Below are 17,612 nucleotides of genomic sequence, written 5' to 3'. Positions count from 1 at the left end.
TCCTTCCCTGAGTAGCTTGTTCTGCTTTAATAACTATACTTGGAGATCTGCTGGTCAGCTGTACCTATATAACATGTGCTTTCTTTGAATTTAGCTTTTAATTACAGTGTTATACTAAGTCAACTATCTGCCAGAACTTTAGAGTTTATTATGCCTACTCAGTTGCATTTTTCAGCTAACTATGATGCCACCAAGGAAGGAAGTAGTGTGGTTCTTAACGGACCCTATCCTCTAAAAAGCTATGCAGACAATCCTTAGTTACAGTGGTGTCTTTTATTGCTTTATCATAGGAGTCTAGTATCAAGTTTTCCTTTATTTTGCCCAGGACTGATAGCATAACTAGCATGTAGTCATCTTACTTGTCCTTTCAGAGTGCAGATCGGGCATTAGAACTCTTTTGATCCCCAAGAATTGCTCTCATTTTCAACGAGTCATTAAAAAGTAACATCAGCAGGCCAGAGATGTGCTTAGGCAACTCTTTTGGGACTCCTGAATGCTCGTTTTCTGAGCATTTTCCTACGTTAAACCGTTATGACTAACAGATGTTTTTCTAATGTCCTTCTCAGTTATGAATGGACTGGAAAGTATTCCGTCATTATCATACCATTATTCTGCTTCTTTTTGCAAGCGACATGTCTCAGTGTCCCAGTATTCTCCACTTCCATTACTAGTTTGTAAATAATTATTATTTATTGTCTTTCATTTCTCTCCTCAGTTTTCTGCACTTCCAAACTTCTGTACCTTCCTTGCTGTCTTACCACTTTTAAATTGTTTGCATTTTTAGAAAGTTCTGTAATTGTTGCTTCCAAAATAGGGTGAATTCTCAGCCAAAATTGTCTGCTTTCTCTTTCTTAGTTGTGGTATATTTAAGTTTTTGGCTATCTCAAAGTTTTTTATTAAAAACTCTCTATTCGTATTTTGCTGTTGTGGTTTTTTTTTTCTTTTTCTCCTTCTACTTATTTGGCCTCATAATTTTGTTCAGTTTCAGTCTTGTAGAAATATGGTGTGTGCATGTGTGTGCATGTATGTATACATATGCATGCGGGCACATATGTGCATGTGCATTTAAGAATTGCTCTCTATTTGTCCATGGTGAGTTTAATCGGGCAGAGATCACCATTGCTTAAGCAACTGGCAAGTTTTACTTCAGTGATTAAGCTTTGTTTATCAATCATAATCCATCAAACTATGCCAGATGTTTCTGGCAGTAGTTTAATAATATCTTTATGTAAACGTTCTTGCTTTCCAAGAGTTAAACAAGACCACTCTAAAACTTTTCAATTACTCTTTTGGCAAAAATAGTGTGTTTAGAGATAGATCAGCCCTCACATCGCAGAGCCAGAACATTCCTTTATACAGTGTGTTCTCTCCATAAAGAAATTGGACTGCGTGAAAACTGACTTTGTATAAAATCTGTTTGCACGTTTGTTTGAATCTGCAAAATGTCGCTTTCCGATTATACCGCTATTTATTCTTAACCAGTCATTGTAGAAAAGAAAATTCTTGCTTCAGAAAACTATACTGTTAATAGTATTATGCTTGAAAATTGAAAGCAAACAGAAGTTATTGAACTTTTGTATGAGTATGCAATACTTGTTTCCTCTGCTATTTCAGGCCTTTGTAAGTCTGTTTTACCCAGCTCCCAGATGGGGATGTGTTTGGCTCCCTCATCTGGTGCACACTGGATGTAAATGTTTCAGACCAAAAGATTTTTTTCCTTTCCTCCTTGCATTGTTTTTCTGCCCATCCATAGAATGCAAACTTTTATTGTGTTTTCTTTTCCTAGGCAATATGGAGAGTGATTCTAGAGCTGACTAAGGGCCCTAAAACAAAATGCTATAAAAATGCAATTGTCATCATTTTCATTCAGCTTTCTGAGCTTTGTGGAGTGTTCTCGTTTAGGCCTGACAATTGGGATGTTTGTTCCATACTTAAAAATTGACTGGTTGCATTATGTGTCATGACTTTCATAAACAGAAATTGCATTCAACTGTAGCTTAGCTTATTTTTCTTCTTTTTCTTTTACAGCTTTTTCACTTCCAGATCTTACGGAGCAGTTTGCACCTCCTGATGTTGCTCCACCGATTCTTATCAAGATAGTGGAGACAATTGAAAAGAAAGGTGGGCTGAAGAATGATCTACCAAGATTTTTTGTTACTTATGTGAGCCAAGACTGCAGAATCAGAGCCAGACCTGGCATCTCCTCTTTATAGAGCTGCTAATGCGTAACATTACTCAACAGATATGAAATAATCTCATTTAAGTTTGTTGCAGTAGTTTCTGCTCAGTAGAGGCTGCTTGGACTGTAAGAGCAAAAACAAAGCTTACCTCAAATTACATTTAATAATGCAACTAATATAAGTATTATTGAAAGGTAAGGGAGAACAGTTTGGTACTGCTTTGTTTATTCTAACCGATAAGCACCTTAAATTGGTCATGGAAATGTCAACATAACCTTAAATTGGATACACAGCCAAACAAGTAATGTTTTGTCCAAAGAGGGGGAAAAAAAAGAATTAAATACGAAAAAGTTACAAGAACTGTTTTTATGCTTCAGGAGCCAGTTTTTTATTGCTGCTGTATGCTGAGCCAGCCAGTGTTATTTTTATGCTTTTTCGCTCTCCTGCTTTCCTGTGTTGATGTCTTTCCATCGTTTTGAGGCTTTCCCCTTCCTTCTACTATGTCCTGCCTCTTTTGCCCTATTTCTCTCCTCCTGGGTCTTCCTCTGACGTCACTTTCATAGTCCTGGTGAGGTAAGAAGCTCAGTGGGTCCTGCTCATTCAGTGGCCTTACAGCTGGGGAGCGAGAGGAAAAGTGGTGTTCTGATCGCGCACAGGCTGCTGTCCTTGTGGACATAGGTTCTCACATACTGCCCTGACACTTTAAGATAGCATAAGCCTTTCCTGAATGAGTAGGAGCTTGCTAATATCAATATGAAGGGCCAGTATTTAGCAACAGTTTGCATAAGCAACCACTGCTTCCAGGAAACGCCACTGATACTTTTACATTGTTGGTGCCCTGCATCCCTGGGTATGGTCTCTGCCCTTGTGTCTTCTCTATTTTCTCTGAAGTAGGGAAGTTGTAAACAGTATCTTTCACATGAGAACACTGTATTGGTGTCTTTTATTCAGGTGGATTATTAGACACATTATGTGACATATACAGACATTTTCTCTCGCACCAGTGATGTGACACTCACCCTACATACACTGTGACGTTATGGGCTCTGTGGATAGTCAAAGGTGACCTAAGGGTTACCTGTCCCATAGAAGGGCCTCTCTGTCTCTGTTGACTGCATAGGGTGCCGAAGGTTATGCACGCTTGTACCTTAGAAGTCGCAGTTAAATCTGTAAAGCTAATTAGGATGTGTCAGAACTTTTGTCATGTCCCTGTCCCATTCCTGTGGGGTGGCCTGACTCAGATTGTTCACTTCTTATCCATCTGAAAGACCTGGTGTTTCCAGCTGGCCTGTAGAGCGTAAAAGAAGATCGTGCTCCCATGTTGCTCCTGCAAGCTGTTTTCTTCCCTAGGGTATGTGAGTCCGTTTCCTAGTCCTGGCCTTCTACAGCCAGCCCGTGGAGAGTTGTACAGAATATGTGGGACTGCTGGCATCTCTGATCTTCCTTGGCCAGCTCTTTCTGCAGACGCAGCAGTTTGCGTGTATAAAGAGGTGTCTTACAGCCTTAAAAACCAATCACATTCCGTAGTGTCGTAGGTGGTAGGTAGATGGTGGTGGGAGAATGTTGCTAATTTATACTGTAAGTACTTAATTGCAGAAAACAGAAGTATGTTGTGTCGTGGCAACAGTCTCTGGAATATTAATGTGTCCTATCAATTTTGTTTTGAAGGTCTGGAGTGCTCAACTTTGTATGGGACACAAGGCTCAAGCAGCTCAGCAGAATTAAGACAAATTCTTGAATGTGGTAAGTACAGTTCTCCTCCTTAAAGCACTAGACAGATTTTGTGGTCAGACTGCTCCTCTTTTCTTTGTTCCCCTATTTAGCTTAAATGTATGTGGTGGTTCTGAATAGTGTAATATTAAAAAGACAAATACAAGTAAAAAAGATTTCTAACTTTTGCACTTAATATGAAAGGTATTTTTCACTTTCACAGGTTGTCTTTTTTTCATGGCTCCACTGTGGTTTTTTTTCCAAGAATAATTATTTTAATTGTTTCTTGGTTACTTGCTTGTTCAAGGACTGACAATCTACCTGTACAGAGAAAAACAAGGTGTTTTGCTCAGAAGCAAGATAAAGATACAGTATTCCTGTAAGGCTGCAGGTTAATATTTTGTAAACATGGCCATTTGTTTACATACAGTTCTGTGTGTGCATTTTTTTGGACCAGTAGGTGGAGAGGCAATAGCTGCACATTCCCTGCCTCCTACAGAGATGATGCTGGAAGGGAAAGAGAGAATTGAATTAATGTTGCTGCAGTAGGCTGGGTTCTCAGGTTTTGGACAGTAAAATGCAGCTACACCACTAACGTCACATAGCCGTTCAAGTTTCCTGAAATATATTTCCTTCTCTTTTTGGTGCTCTTTATTTCTACTTGAGGCCAGAATATACTGGCATGGCAACACTCGGTTGCACTATGAGACATCAGGAGATATTGTAGGAGTGCTTGACCACGCCTTTGCAAGCTGGGGTGCGATGTGGGGTGTGAGCTTCCACTTGCATAAAAAAGCACAAAAGTACAAGGGCTAGAAAATGAAACTGGTTGCATGCCATATTGCCGAAGGGACAAAGGAAGCAAACTCAAACTGAATTAGCTTTCTTCATTTTTAGTAATTGCAAATATTAACAAAATGAACGAGAGGTGATACTATGAGTTGTCCGTTCCTTCAAATCAAAAGAGCATCCTGTTCTCTGCTGACTGTGGTGGGAGTGAAGAAGTATATGACTGCGGCAAGCACGGAGAGAAGATATGCACGTTGGTGCTAGCAGCCTAAGCCATATTTTTAGTATTGCAATTATAGTTTTCCGTCCAGATAAATCCAGATTTTCTATGGCACCAATATGAATGTATCTCTTAATTTATCTGAATACCTTTTTAAGTCTCTAAACTGAAGTGCACTTTTATGAAAGGTTTGTCTAGAACTTGTGGTTTACATGTATTCTTATTTAAAATGTAATTAGGTTTGAGAAAAGAAAACAGGACTTTACCCTGTAGTAACACTGTATCTTTCTGAGTTCTCTTTAAGATAGGATCAGAATCTTCCAGGACAGAGCCAGTGCAGTGGGTGTCCAGATAAATGGATACAGGCAGGTCTCATCTCCTCCACCTACTCTCTTTGAATTAGCAGAGTGCTAATTCAGAGAGCAAAGTTGGCTTTGGTCTCAAAGTTGTGAACTGCCTTAGTGTGCTGTTCTGCTTGTGGTTAAAATGCTCTCCATATTAACTGGATAACTGCCTGTTAGCTTCAACACACTGCTATCTAGCTCCAAAATCAAAGCTGACTTGCATCTGGCCAGCTCAGCAGATGGAAGAGTTCAGGTCTGTTTATGACATTACACCCAAAGAGTTGCAGAGCACCACAACTTTATTCTTACTTATGTATTCATTATAATGATTTGGGATATACTTCAGAGAATGGGTCAACACTGAAAGAACCAGGGTTTAACTTGGCTTATGAAATAAAAAACATCCTGTGAGCAACAAAACTAATGCAAGCTATTTCTTATGAATTTGTTGGATTCTCTGGCACGTAATTGTGCTTGTAGAATTCATACGCATACTGCAAGTTTTTTATCATCTGAGCCATTCATAGTGTCTTTTTTCTCATGTAGATTCTTTGGTGTCTGATAAGAATTGAGCTCATACTGTACACTTTCCTTTGGGGAAAACAGAAAGGAGATGGAGGAGCACTAAGTTTCTCACTACGCCCTATTGACTGCCTTTTTTCATAGTATGTGCAGACACACCACATATCTGATGCCTCTACCTCCTTGTTGAGTGTGGTTTAAACTGGCCGAATAGATTCAGGAGTTATTTTACAGGGGACTTGGCTAGCCTAGAAAGTCGGTCAGCATTAATACCTCTAAATTCTTGTACCAAATGTGGATCTCTGTAAACATTTAGGACTTTACTGCGCCAGAGTTTCATGTTTTATGATGAACCCTAATCTTGCTTGCACTAAGTAAGCATTTCTGTATTTTCCTGTTTTTATTTTTTCTGCTGATATTCCTTGCTCCAGTGCTAACAAGTAGTCCTTTATGTGGCACTCCCAAACCTTAGCCCAAGTCATAACTATCCTGCAAGGATATCAGGTTTTACAAGATAAATCCTAACAGCTGCATAAAACACCAAGCACCCAGTTATACACGTGTATATTTGTTTCAACTTACTCACATAAATATTTACAGACTTGGAGCCCCAAGTTGTTAATCAAACTTCCAGTCATAACAGAAGCAGCTACCAGTAGAGAAGCTGCATTTGCCCAAACCCTCGATTAATACTTACTTCTTAGACAAAATATTTACAGGTAAAACAGGAACCTGTTAAAAATATTCTGATGTTCCATAACATTGCCAACATGCAGCAAGTCACTACCGTTTTTCTGAGTTCAGCCCTGCACTGCATATGGCAGAAGGCCACACACAGCTGTGGAAGCCATTTCGTTCATCACATGCCAAAGGCTTGGGCATGGTATTGAGCACTGTATGTTCTTCATCTCAGAGATGTTTCTTGGTGTCTTACGTTCTTTCTTACGAGTTGTTTCAGATATAAGTTAGTAGTTTTGGCTTGGTATAAAGCCCTAGTATCATGAGCCTGTATATTTCTTCCAGTTTCTAATGTCTAAAAAGTATGTTGCTCTTTCCCTTTAGATGCCTCTTCATTGGATTTAGAGACATTTGATGTGCACACTTTATCAGATGCTCTCAAGAGGTATCTCCTGGACCTGCCAAATCCCATCATTCCAGCAGCTGTTTACAGTGACATGATTTCTGTAGCTCAAGGTATGATTATCACGTTATTTCAAATGTCAAACAAAAAAGCTTTTATTAGGATTATGAATATCCAGTGGTCCAGCTGTCACCCACAGAACAGAGAAGATTCTGCACAAGCTGGCAGCATCTCAGAAAACATGTATACCTTCACCCACTTTTGATGAAAGCTGTTTCAGTTCAGATCTGCGTTATTTACTTACCTGTTTAGGTAAACATAATGGAAAGTATAAGGGATAACACAGTTCTCTTCATTTTAGTAAGTCAAATGACTGTAGAAAAACTGGGGGGAAAAATCAAGGACTTAGCTGTATGCAGAAAGCTAATTTTTAACTTTTTATCAGTCCTGACAAAGTAAATGTGTTAGAGGTCATGGTGTTCTGTGGTACATTGGGAGTTGCAGATTATGAAGTGAGAAATACATGCATGTAAGATTCATCATCTACAGTGGTCATTTCAAACAAGTACAGCTTACAGGCTTTCAGCACCTGGGCCAAGTATTCTGTTATGTATCTCAGGACAGGATATTGTTACTGGTAACCTTCAAAGTTAGAACAGCACCTGTGAGACTTATCTAGTGCATCTCAGAATTACCCAATCATGTGTGACGCTAAACACAAGACAGACTTCTACCAGTACACTCTGAACACATTGTGGTTTTTACCAAAATGCATATTTGTTTCCATTTGACTTTTAGATACTTGTTCTTTACTCTTCCTTGAGCATTTCACTGTTTTCAAAAGAAGAAAGAGGTCTTATGGCATTAATGAAGGACAGAATTACTATTTTTTTTCTGTGAAATTGATGCTTCCAAAGGAGTCATATATAGTTTCATTTTACTTTTTGAATGTTCCTGCGCTGATATCAAGAGCCTTTTATCTATTTGCTTGCAGAAGTGCAGAGCTCAGAGGAATATGCTCAGTTGCTGAAGAAACTCATCAGATCTCCAAATATACCTCCCCAGTATTGGCTCACACTCCAGTATTTGCTCAAACATTTCCTCAGAGTTTGTCAGGCCTCCAGCAAAAATCTCTTGAATGCAAGGTCTCTGGCTGAAATTTTCAGCCCTCTGGTTTTCAAATTCCAGATAGCAAGGTACGTGGGTCATCTTTATTATATTTTGTACTGTAAATATGAGTTAGTTATATACCAAAGTAGGTTTCATGAATTAATTTTCTGACCTTACTTCTAATGTGGAGGGCATTGTTGTAAATTTTTCCAGTGTTTTTTGAACAATTCTAATGTAAACTTTTGCATTTTTTCCTAGTTCTTACTGTCTGATCCATCTCTTGCAGCTCTGATAATACTGAACACCACATAAAAATCCTAGAGGTTTTAATCGCAAGTGAATGGAATGAGAGACAACCTGTACCAGGTAAAAACTATTTTTAATTTTAAAAGTTATATACCATTGTTTTCTTAAATATTAAAATTCAACTTAAGGACAATAAATGCTCATTGTTTTTCTTTTTAATCAAACTTAATGCAAAAGTGCATAATTACAGAACTAAGTAGAAGTTGTTCATATGTTATGGTGTGCAACATTTGTTTTATAAGAAATTGTCTTTTTCATTAAAATCATTTCAGTATCCATAGTTTGTACAGCCTTAGGACTTCCATTTCTTTTTCAGTAAACAGTGAATAGGAATTTGTGAATTTTTAAGACCTGTAAACCAATAGAATGCATATCATACAGTGGTGGTGGTGGTGGGGTAAATTCTGGAGATTTTATTTAACTCTCACTCTACTCCCAGGCAAATTTAGCTATATAGACAGATAAAATCGGAAGAAAGTAAGATTTCCCCCTTTATTTATATATATGTATTTTTTAATCCAGAGATTCAGAAGATTTATTTATCAATATCAATAAACAACACAGAAAATATTAAAACCCCATTCAGGAAAGTTAGGTTAGACTTGTATTTATGCTGTGAATTAGCATCTAATTTAGTCAACAAACAGTAAAAGCCACCTCTAATTTATCCAAAAATCCCCATTTTTAAAGCACATATTTGGTAGGAGTAAGGCAGAGTTGCTAACTGTGTACGAAGGAAATTATTAACGCAGGGGGACTTTAGATGTTAGCTTAAAGAAATTCCTTTTACAGCTTATTAACAGAGAATATCTGAACAAAGGATAGGGCGATGGTGAACAGAACACTGGGCAGGCTGTAGCTCTCCTGCCTCTCTATTCAAAGTACAAGGTAAAGTTCATGGCAGTAGGATTTGTAAGGCTGATGAAGATTTGAAGAGCTAGAACACAGCAGCAGAAAAACAGCAGCAGAAAAATGCCTTTTTTCTCGTATTTTAGGTAGGCACATTGTATAATCCCCTTCCTCAACTAATGAAGATTAATTTAAAATGGCTAAGATTTTTGTTCCTACTGCTTTGATTGGAAAGCTTTTCCAACCTTGCCAGCTCTATTAGCTAGGAACCTTTCCCTAACATTTAGTGTACGTCTGTTTTCAGCTAGTTTGTACCCATTTAGTTTTGTTCAATTTTGTCAAAATAGTTAAGCAGGCATTTCCAGAACCACTGTGTATTTTTCTTCCTAATGCTTCGTAACAACCAGGAGAGTCCAAACTTCTAATGACTATTTGTCCTATTTTACGAAGAATCAGCAATTCTGATATAATAATAATAGTTAAAGAATTATTTTCTTTGCCACCTGTTATAAGCCTTAAAAAGCAAAATACATTATTGAATCCTCTAATATTCTAAAGAGTTCGCTAATAGCATTTTTTAAAATTATATGTTTGCAAATGCCTTAGAGTACATAAATTTATATGGCTAGAGGCACTGATTGGGAGGTTACAAAGGTACGGTCAACAGTGAGAGTTTCTTAAGTGTCAAAGTGAGAGTTTCTTAAGTTGCACTTGAGAGATCACTTGGTCGCATATCATCCTGAGTTGCTTCGTATGAGGAAAGTGTAAAAGTGAAATGTGTTGATGTTAGAACTACTAATGAGGACAAGAAGTCTAGTCATCTTGAGAGTATCGTTAGGGCACTTGAAGAAATGTGGCTGTATCCATCAGATTTATAGGGTTTGACACTACATTAATAATTATAATGTAACATATGCTTGTTTTTAATATTGCTTCTGCATTAATTAATATTTTGCAATGCAATAGTTTATTTTGAGGGTCCTCCTGGCATTTTTTGTATGATCTGTTAAAAAATAGAACTCCTTCCCTGCGCATTTCGAAGTCTGTCTTGGGCAATGGCATGTTTTTTAGTAGAACATTTGCACACCTATTAATATGGTGAAAAAAACCTCAGCTACAAATTTTCAAGCTTTGTAGTCTGTGGTTAGCTAGCCTCTGCTCTTAGGCCTGTAAAGCGCTTGAATAATTTTCAAAAGTTGAGTCTTAATAGAGTGCTATGTAAGTTTACAGGATTAGGACACAAGTCTGTTTTCTGCACCAAAATCATTCAGTGACCTGATCATCTGACGTGCTCTGTTTTTATAGTTCTCATAGAAGACTCCAAGATGTATTTTTCAGAATTATCATCTTCAAGTTATTGCTTGTAGTGGCTTGCGTTTCCATAAAAATTGTTTAGAGACATTGTAATAAAAGGAAGATTCATAGAAAAGGTAACTTTTTTGCCATGTAAGGGTTCTGAGAATGACAATCTGTAACAGAATTTTAAAAATAGAGAAGTTAAGAGGTTTTAAGCAGAAAGAATCTTACTTGTTGAAAATAATACAATGACAACTAAGCCATAAGAGGCAAGCCAGTGCTGCCAGGTTTCTTCTCTTTTTCACAGGCTGGAGTGACAGCTTCCTCCTTTCTTTTTTCTTTCTGTTATTCTCAAGCCTGGATGTAAACATTCTGTCTAAAATGAGCTATGCAGGAAGTTTTAGGGATATCTTACACAGTATGTAGATATATTAAATGTAGTGTTGGAGATAACTGATCTGAATAGGGAGGAGATCTTTGCACAACTGTGGTTTTTTTTCTTATTGCATCACTTACTAATTATCGTTCTTGCCTCAAAGCAATAGAAAGTACACAATTGGACCTTATATCTGAACGTATCTTAAATTGGGCATCTTTAATTGGATGTCTTATAGCTACCGTGATGCTTTGCACACTGTAACACAAAACCAGGAGTTACTTCTAGGCCATTACATGATTGTTTTATCACAGAACAACTCTGGACGGATTTTTTTTTTTTTTGCTCTGTCACAGTGTTCAACAGCAAACTATACATTTTGGTTTGTGAATTAGAATAGTGCTTAGCCCTCCACGAAAGTTAAAGTACTAAAGTTAAAATACCTGTTATGCCTATGCATGTAGTAGGTGAAGACAAAGTAACGTTGCAGGTGAATTGAGATTGGAGAAATGGTTGGTGTTTTGAGTAGTTGGTAACCAGATCCATTTTCTGATTCCTGTCTCATTCTTCAAGGTTATCAGTAGGAGAGCCAAAAGGTGGTGTTAGTGGGCAAGCTAGGTGATTTAGCATCCTGTTTTAACATCCCAACTTGATGAACAGCCACACAGGCTTTAATTTAAAGAGTAATGCTGATTTTACAGTCAGAAACAAAGTGCATGTCTCTAACTATGCTATTCAAAACAGGAGTATTAGAAGAAAATATCTTACTTGTAACATAGCTAACAGTGCTGCTCATGTCTCACAGAATCTCACACGTCATACAGAGGTGTGAAGGCATGTATGCTTTTAGAGGTAAATAATGAAAAAAAGGCTATATTTGTAGGTATAGAAGATTGGATGTTTTTTTCAGATCATTTTCAAGGATTATAAAGGCTGCTGGCTTTCCTGTCTGGAGGAAGCCTGCCCTGGATGCAGGTCCCAGAGCTGTCCATGGGGCCCAGCGGGTGCCCGGGGCAGCGTGGTCGGTTTGGAGCTGGTAGCTGGAAGGGCAGGTCGTACAGAGGAAGGTGGGGCGATGGGAGAGTTGGGAGGGGATTTTCGGCAGGGGGGGGTACGCAGGGAGAGGGGGGTCCTCTCGGTCGGGGGGTGTTAAGGACCATTGGAGTGGCTTTGGGTGTGTGAGATGAAGGTGTGTCTTATCTCAGGAAGACAAAGAGGAAGGGGACGTGGCGGGAGAGCGAGGGGACGTGAGGTGCTGGCGGCTTTGCGGGTAGACAGGCTGGTGAGGAGCAGAGGAAGAGCTGCTGCAGTGGCGGGAAGGAGCTGCTGCCCTGTATGGATGAATTGAAGCCTCTAATGGCCTGTGCACTAACTCAAGCTGAGCTGCTTCATCTAGACTGTCTATCCTAGTTTATTCCTGTTTCCCCACTTGTAAAGAACATTGTAAATGATGTCTCAAGCTGTGAAATATTGCAGTTTTAAGCACGAAGAAGTACGTTTTACTACTTACACGATCATAGCTAAGAGTGAGTGAGGTAATGAGACTGCCTTACACATAACGGCTCACTTGCTGGTGATGGGGTGAGAGTCCTGGCCGTATCACCAAGATGCAGACGCTTTGCTTTTACCTGAACAAAATGTTAGCAAGCGTGGTAGCATTCCTATTGGAATCAGACACAAAGCTCCCCTGGGCTGTTGCGGTGGTCAGGTTCATCCCACAGTCCTGTCGGTAGTGTCCTGGGGACACAAACAAATATGTAGGAACGCTGTCCCTTGTCAGGACTTTTCTGCACCGTGTCACGGGCTTGGCTGGACTGTTGGCAGTGCCAAGCGTGGTTTGGAGCGTGCAGAAGGCAGTCTGTCCCGGGGAGAGCTGATGCTGGACGGCAGGGATATTGCGCGTCCGTGCCTCACCCGGCAGAGGGCTCCCCTTCTAAGCTAATAAAAATAAGGCTTTATACCTGGTGTAATGGAGAGCAAAATGCTTTGTTAATCACCATACCTAGGAACGCTGTATTCTTGGTTTAGGTTTTGACGGTAGTCTACGCTTTATATTTCTCAATACCTAATTGAAAGTACTTGGTAAAACTGAAACAACATGTACAATGTTATTAGACTTTTTTACAGATTGATATATGTGTGCGTATTAAGTATGTGTAACACACACACGCAAGCGTGTCAAACCTGATCAGTTGTCTTCCTGCTGCATACATCATTTTTTAGGAAAAAAATGCTTTATAGATAGGACACTGTGAGTATGACTCTAAAAAATAGTAGGTGATGACTTTTTGCAAACACAAATCTTCAGATTCAATGGGCACCACTCAAGGTTTTGAAATGTAAATTTAAGCAAAAGTTAAGATCGGGCAATTGTGTGAAAATGCAGATGTGTGCATGCCAGTATCTTTTTTTGACAAGACACTTGATTCCCTTCTGCAGGATGATGAGGAATTCGTTTTTGCACAAGGCACTAGAATCCAAAAGAAAAAGTTGGACTTAGGAACAAAGCCTTATCTTTTATCTCTGTGTGGGTACCTGTGCTTTTTAAAATGATAAACAATTCAGTGAACCAGATTTGGGTTGCCTTTTCTCCTTTGAGAATATGCTTCTGTATTGTGGCCCTATAAACCAAGAAGTGATATCAACCCCTTCTGTAATTGTAACAGTAAATAGGAGGCATATCGGTTACTGTCCGAAGTTGTATTAGTTCAGAAACACAGCTTACCATCTCCATTTGAAGTAGGCCGTACCTTTATGACTGTGCGGCTTTAAATTATATATAGAACTGACAATTGTTCAAGTAGGAAAAGACTAAAACTAGAGAAGCAAGGGATTGTCATAGGTGAAGCTAATGAATCAACTGTAAAACATCAAAAATGTACTGCATATATTTGGAATTTCATTATGAGATACCAAGTGGGTTTGGTATTTTGTAGCATAGGAGGATTTTGGTAGGTGGTGTTCGGGACGTGAAAACTTTTCAGTGCCACTCAACTGCCGTGAGGAGCACAAGCTGATCTCAAGGAACAGAGCTACTAGAATTTCTCACCGTTTCCAACAAGTGGGAGGAAAATATTAATCCCCTTCTCTTCTTCCTCTGAATTAAATCTTGTGGTCTGCGTCTCCTTTCACTTTGAATTTATTTCCTTGTAAAAGTATAGCTGGCAAAGAAGTTAACCTCTGTAGGCAAAGGGGAGCAGTCTCTTCAGCTGCTGCTCTGTTCCTTTAGTAAGTCTGATCTTCCCCAAACACTGAGGCAAGGAAAATATATTTGACCTAAACTGCTCCCTCTCTGTACAGTCCCTTTTCCTGCCTGCCTGCCCAAGAAATGAACAATACTGACGTACTGGAAAACACCATGGATACAGACAGGTGTTTGTTCTACTATTTTCAGTTCATAGGAAATGGATAAAATGCCTCACAGCGTTATGCTAAGGGTCTTCAGGCAGCACCTCTACTTGTGATCCAGCGTGAGTGTGTAGGAGGTGATGCTGTCCTTGCAAGCAGGCTATTTTGCTTGCACAGGACTGCTCTGAGAGGTGCAGCCCTTTTCAAGGAAGATTTTGATTCTGTTCTTTTTCTGCAGTAAGTTAGTTAGCCACTTCCTGTATTTGGCTTGTTCATGATGTTTTCTCAACTTTAATACTGCACTCAGCAGCCAGCAACAGAGACTATTTTAAGGCCTCTTACAATGGTCTTCTCATTTACTTAGCTAAAATGAGAAAGTTAGCCCTGCATTGGCCACTTGTTAGCCGATGACAACTTTTACTTTGAATCTGGCTCCCCCTCCCCCACCTGAAATCCCTGGCTCAGCAAATATTTGAACCTGCCCAAGTTAATCATGAAACTGAGATCTTTATCTGAGAGACGTGCAAGCTACTGAGGGTGGTGGTTTCTTTTTTTTTTTTTTTTTTACAGTACTAAAGTCAGGTTCACTTTTTAATGATGAACCAGAGTAAGTGGATACCTTCTGCACAGCACAGAGCTTTAAGCAGTTAAGAAGAGAGAGGAGGCTTGGATTTTCGCACTGCATGTTACAGCTTTTTTAGGGATTTTTATGGAACATTGGTTGGAAAGCAGAGCAATCTTTTTTTCAGAATTTTTTTTTTCTTCATTGCTTCAGAGAAGCTTCTTAGTAAAAGGAGTTTTGGGATATTTTTTTAAGCAAGATTTTTATAAGAGGAAACCAATTCATTTTTCAGGTTATTGGATTGTATTTTCAGGCTGTATTACAAGGGCAAGCATTTGCGATGCATAATTTACAAAGTAAGTGATTTTGACTCTCTGTGTGTGTTTTCTTCATCACCTTGTGGAAGTATTTTACTATAACTGATTACCAAGTAGAGCTTTCATGGTCTTAAGATATGTGAATGAAAGTCAAGTGCCTCAGTACCTCTCCAGGTTATACAGGAAAGGGGGAATTGCCTATCTGCCTCATGTCTTTTCTTGCCTGCAAGCTAGGCTAGTCTGAGCTGAGCACTAACCTGATTACACAAGTGTGGGCAGTCCAGAATTTGGCCACCAGTGAAACCCTGGAGAAGTAATTTTTCCTGAAAAATTTTATTCAACAGAATAAAAAATCTTACTGATCACACATGAGACCTAAATGCAGCAATGTAGTCTTTGTAGGAAATCTTTATAACCTAATTTAAATAATTACTTTGGCAACTCAACTATTTGGGTAGCAGGTGGGCTAAACCTCTGAGTTCAGTGTTTGGACTTGTGTCTGGGATAATTTTAAGTATCCTATTTCATTTTGAAAATGGAAGGAATCTTTGGAGCACGTCTACCTAAACAGGGAGGGAAGAGTCTACTTCAGAATGAATTTAAGCTTGTTAACGTATAAAGCAAACTAGCACGCATTTTTTTTTTTTTGTTGCTGTTGGTACTCCAGACATGTTCTTGTATGTTAATGCTTGTCTGAAAGGGGTAAGCTGCTGAGGGGCACAGAGAGGGGGTAGATATGTGTGAAATATTTGGGAAGGATATAAATTGTGTTAACTTTTTTAATGAGTATTTGTGAGATAGAGCACATTTCAGCCGCACCAAGATTTCTTATGATGTAGGCACAGATAGTTGCTACAGCTACTCTTTGTTGTGGTTATTTTTGGTATCTGGTTTTCTGCCCCCATAGATTATAGTGAGTATAAAGCATTCACATTGCTTTACATAGCATTCTGCTCTGGAATTAATAGTCTGTTCTGTGCGTGTTTCTTCCAAGAGGTCTGAGAGACTTACATTCAGCGATGGGGGGGGAGTTAAGAAGGAATACTGCTAAATGGTAGGAGGATACTGATGACAGAAAGTCAAGTGAGGAAGGAGACACTGACAAGGGACTCTTGCTTTTAAAAACAATTAACTTGATAAATATCTCAGTGAGAACAGGATAGAGAAACAGTGTGAAAAGGCAGACTAAATCTTGTTGTATCCTGGCAGACTGGCTTTTTATGTTCAGCAAAATCACGTTTCAAGATCTTGCTCAGTTTTGACTTTCTTCCACGGTTTAGGCAAGTCTGCTGAATGCAAGATTACAATATTTGGGTTTTGGATTTCGAAACGAGTTAATCTAGATCAATTGGAATTGTATTTTATTACAAAATGATAAGGGAGGGGGAAGACATCTCTGCAGTAAGCACATTTTATATAATAATATCAAGTATATCAGACCTGTGTGTCCATTAAAATAATAGAAATCTGCACAGTTTAAAAACATAATCCATATTTCATTATGTGGAGATATATATGCCTCTGTGCGTTTGTGTATGTGTAAAATGGGTGTGTAATGGATACACACACATACAGAGTCATGCTCTTTTCCCTTCTGCATCTTTAATATCTACAGTAGGTCCAGAAGCCTTTTAAAGCTTTTTGAATGGTAAACTTCAGGCATCCAAGCAGGAGAATGCAACTGAGATGTGACCGACCTACTTCTAAAGGGAGCTGCCCTGTGTGTGTGCGTGTGTTGTGTGCGCGTGTGTGTAAGAGCTACGTGCTGCAGCATATCAGCCTTTTGTCATCCTGCCAGGATTGGACTGTACCATGCTGCAAAGTCAGGAAAACGAGCTGGGAAGGCAGGCGAGGAGAGCCCACTCGCTCCTTTTGTTTGTAATACCAGGTTTATATTGCAGTTCTGCTACATGTAGATTCTTTCCGAAACTGAAATTGTTTTAAGATTAATGTAGAACAAAATGATGAAACAGGAGTGGTCTGGTGACATTATTTTGACATGATTGGCTGAGGATTATGATGTAATAGGTTACAGTGCAGCCCCTTATAGGTTTTAAAATGAATTCCAAGACACCATTACAAAGAGAGCTTGACTCTTTTCTTGTATCTGAGCTTACTCAGTGAAACTCATACAAATGTACAATACTGTTTGGAATATGGAAGAACTGGATATAGAATACCCTAAGACAGATATAAATTGTGGCACAGACTTGATGTTTTACATAGAAATGGATCCACCAGGTAAAACTGCAGTCTTATTACAGAAGACTTAATTCATTTTGGTCTTTACAATAGCTGCTGAAAAATTCTTAGTGGATATGTAGGATTTCTTTACTTTATCATTGATACAAATAGTTTTTCTTTTTCCTTTTATGCATAAATTAGAATTAAATTGTGGTTTAGTGCATGGTTATAGTAATTAGAATCATAACCTGTAGAAATACCTGTCTGCTTACTTAATTGAATTTTTACTGAATTGACCTGTTTCTGTTTTGATTTTATTCTGTCAAATGTAGTTCTAGTTCTGCTGTTATATCATTAAAATTCTGTATTTTTTTATTATTATTTTTGCTATCTCTGTTCCACACTGTGACTAAAAGGA

General features: G+C 38.7%; 1 protein-coding gene across 3 annotated transcripts in view; it reads left to right on the top strand.

The window, feature by feature from the left end:
- The window catches only part of PIK3R1 (phosphoinositide-3-kinase regulatory subunit 1), a 61,312-nt gene that overhangs the window by 31,553 nt on the left and 12,147 nt on the right, over positions 1–17,612 (top strand). The window contains exons 3-7 of one of the 3 annotated variants that reach the window (XM_087741479.1): positions 2,029–2,121; positions 3,849–3,923; positions 6,828–6,959; positions 7,841–8,042; positions 8,243–8,322. In XM_087741479.1, the coding sequence (XP_087597605.1) occupies positions 2,029–2,121; positions 3,849–3,923; positions 6,828–6,959; positions 7,841–8,042; positions 8,243–8,322 (582 nt within the window). Of the gene's footprint in view, positions 1–2,028; positions 2,122–3,848; positions 3,924–6,827; positions 6,960–7,840; positions 8,043–8,242; positions 8,323–14,729; positions 15,050–17,103; positions 17,252–17,612 lie in introns of those variants that run through there. The other 2 variants (XM_087741481.1, XM_087741480.1) reach the window with 2 other exon arrangements.

Source organism: Nipponia nippon, unplaced genomic scaffold, assembly GCF_047370975.1.
Source record: "Nipponia nippon isolate SJK-2023a ecotype South Korea unplaced genomic scaffold, ASM4737097v1 scaffold_8, whole genome shotgun sequence".
Taxonomy (NCBI): domain Eukaryota; kingdom Metazoa; phylum Chordata; class Aves; order Pelecaniformes; family Threskiornithidae; genus Nipponia; species Nipponia nippon.
This window is presented reverse-complemented; position numbering and strand designations above follow the sequence as displayed.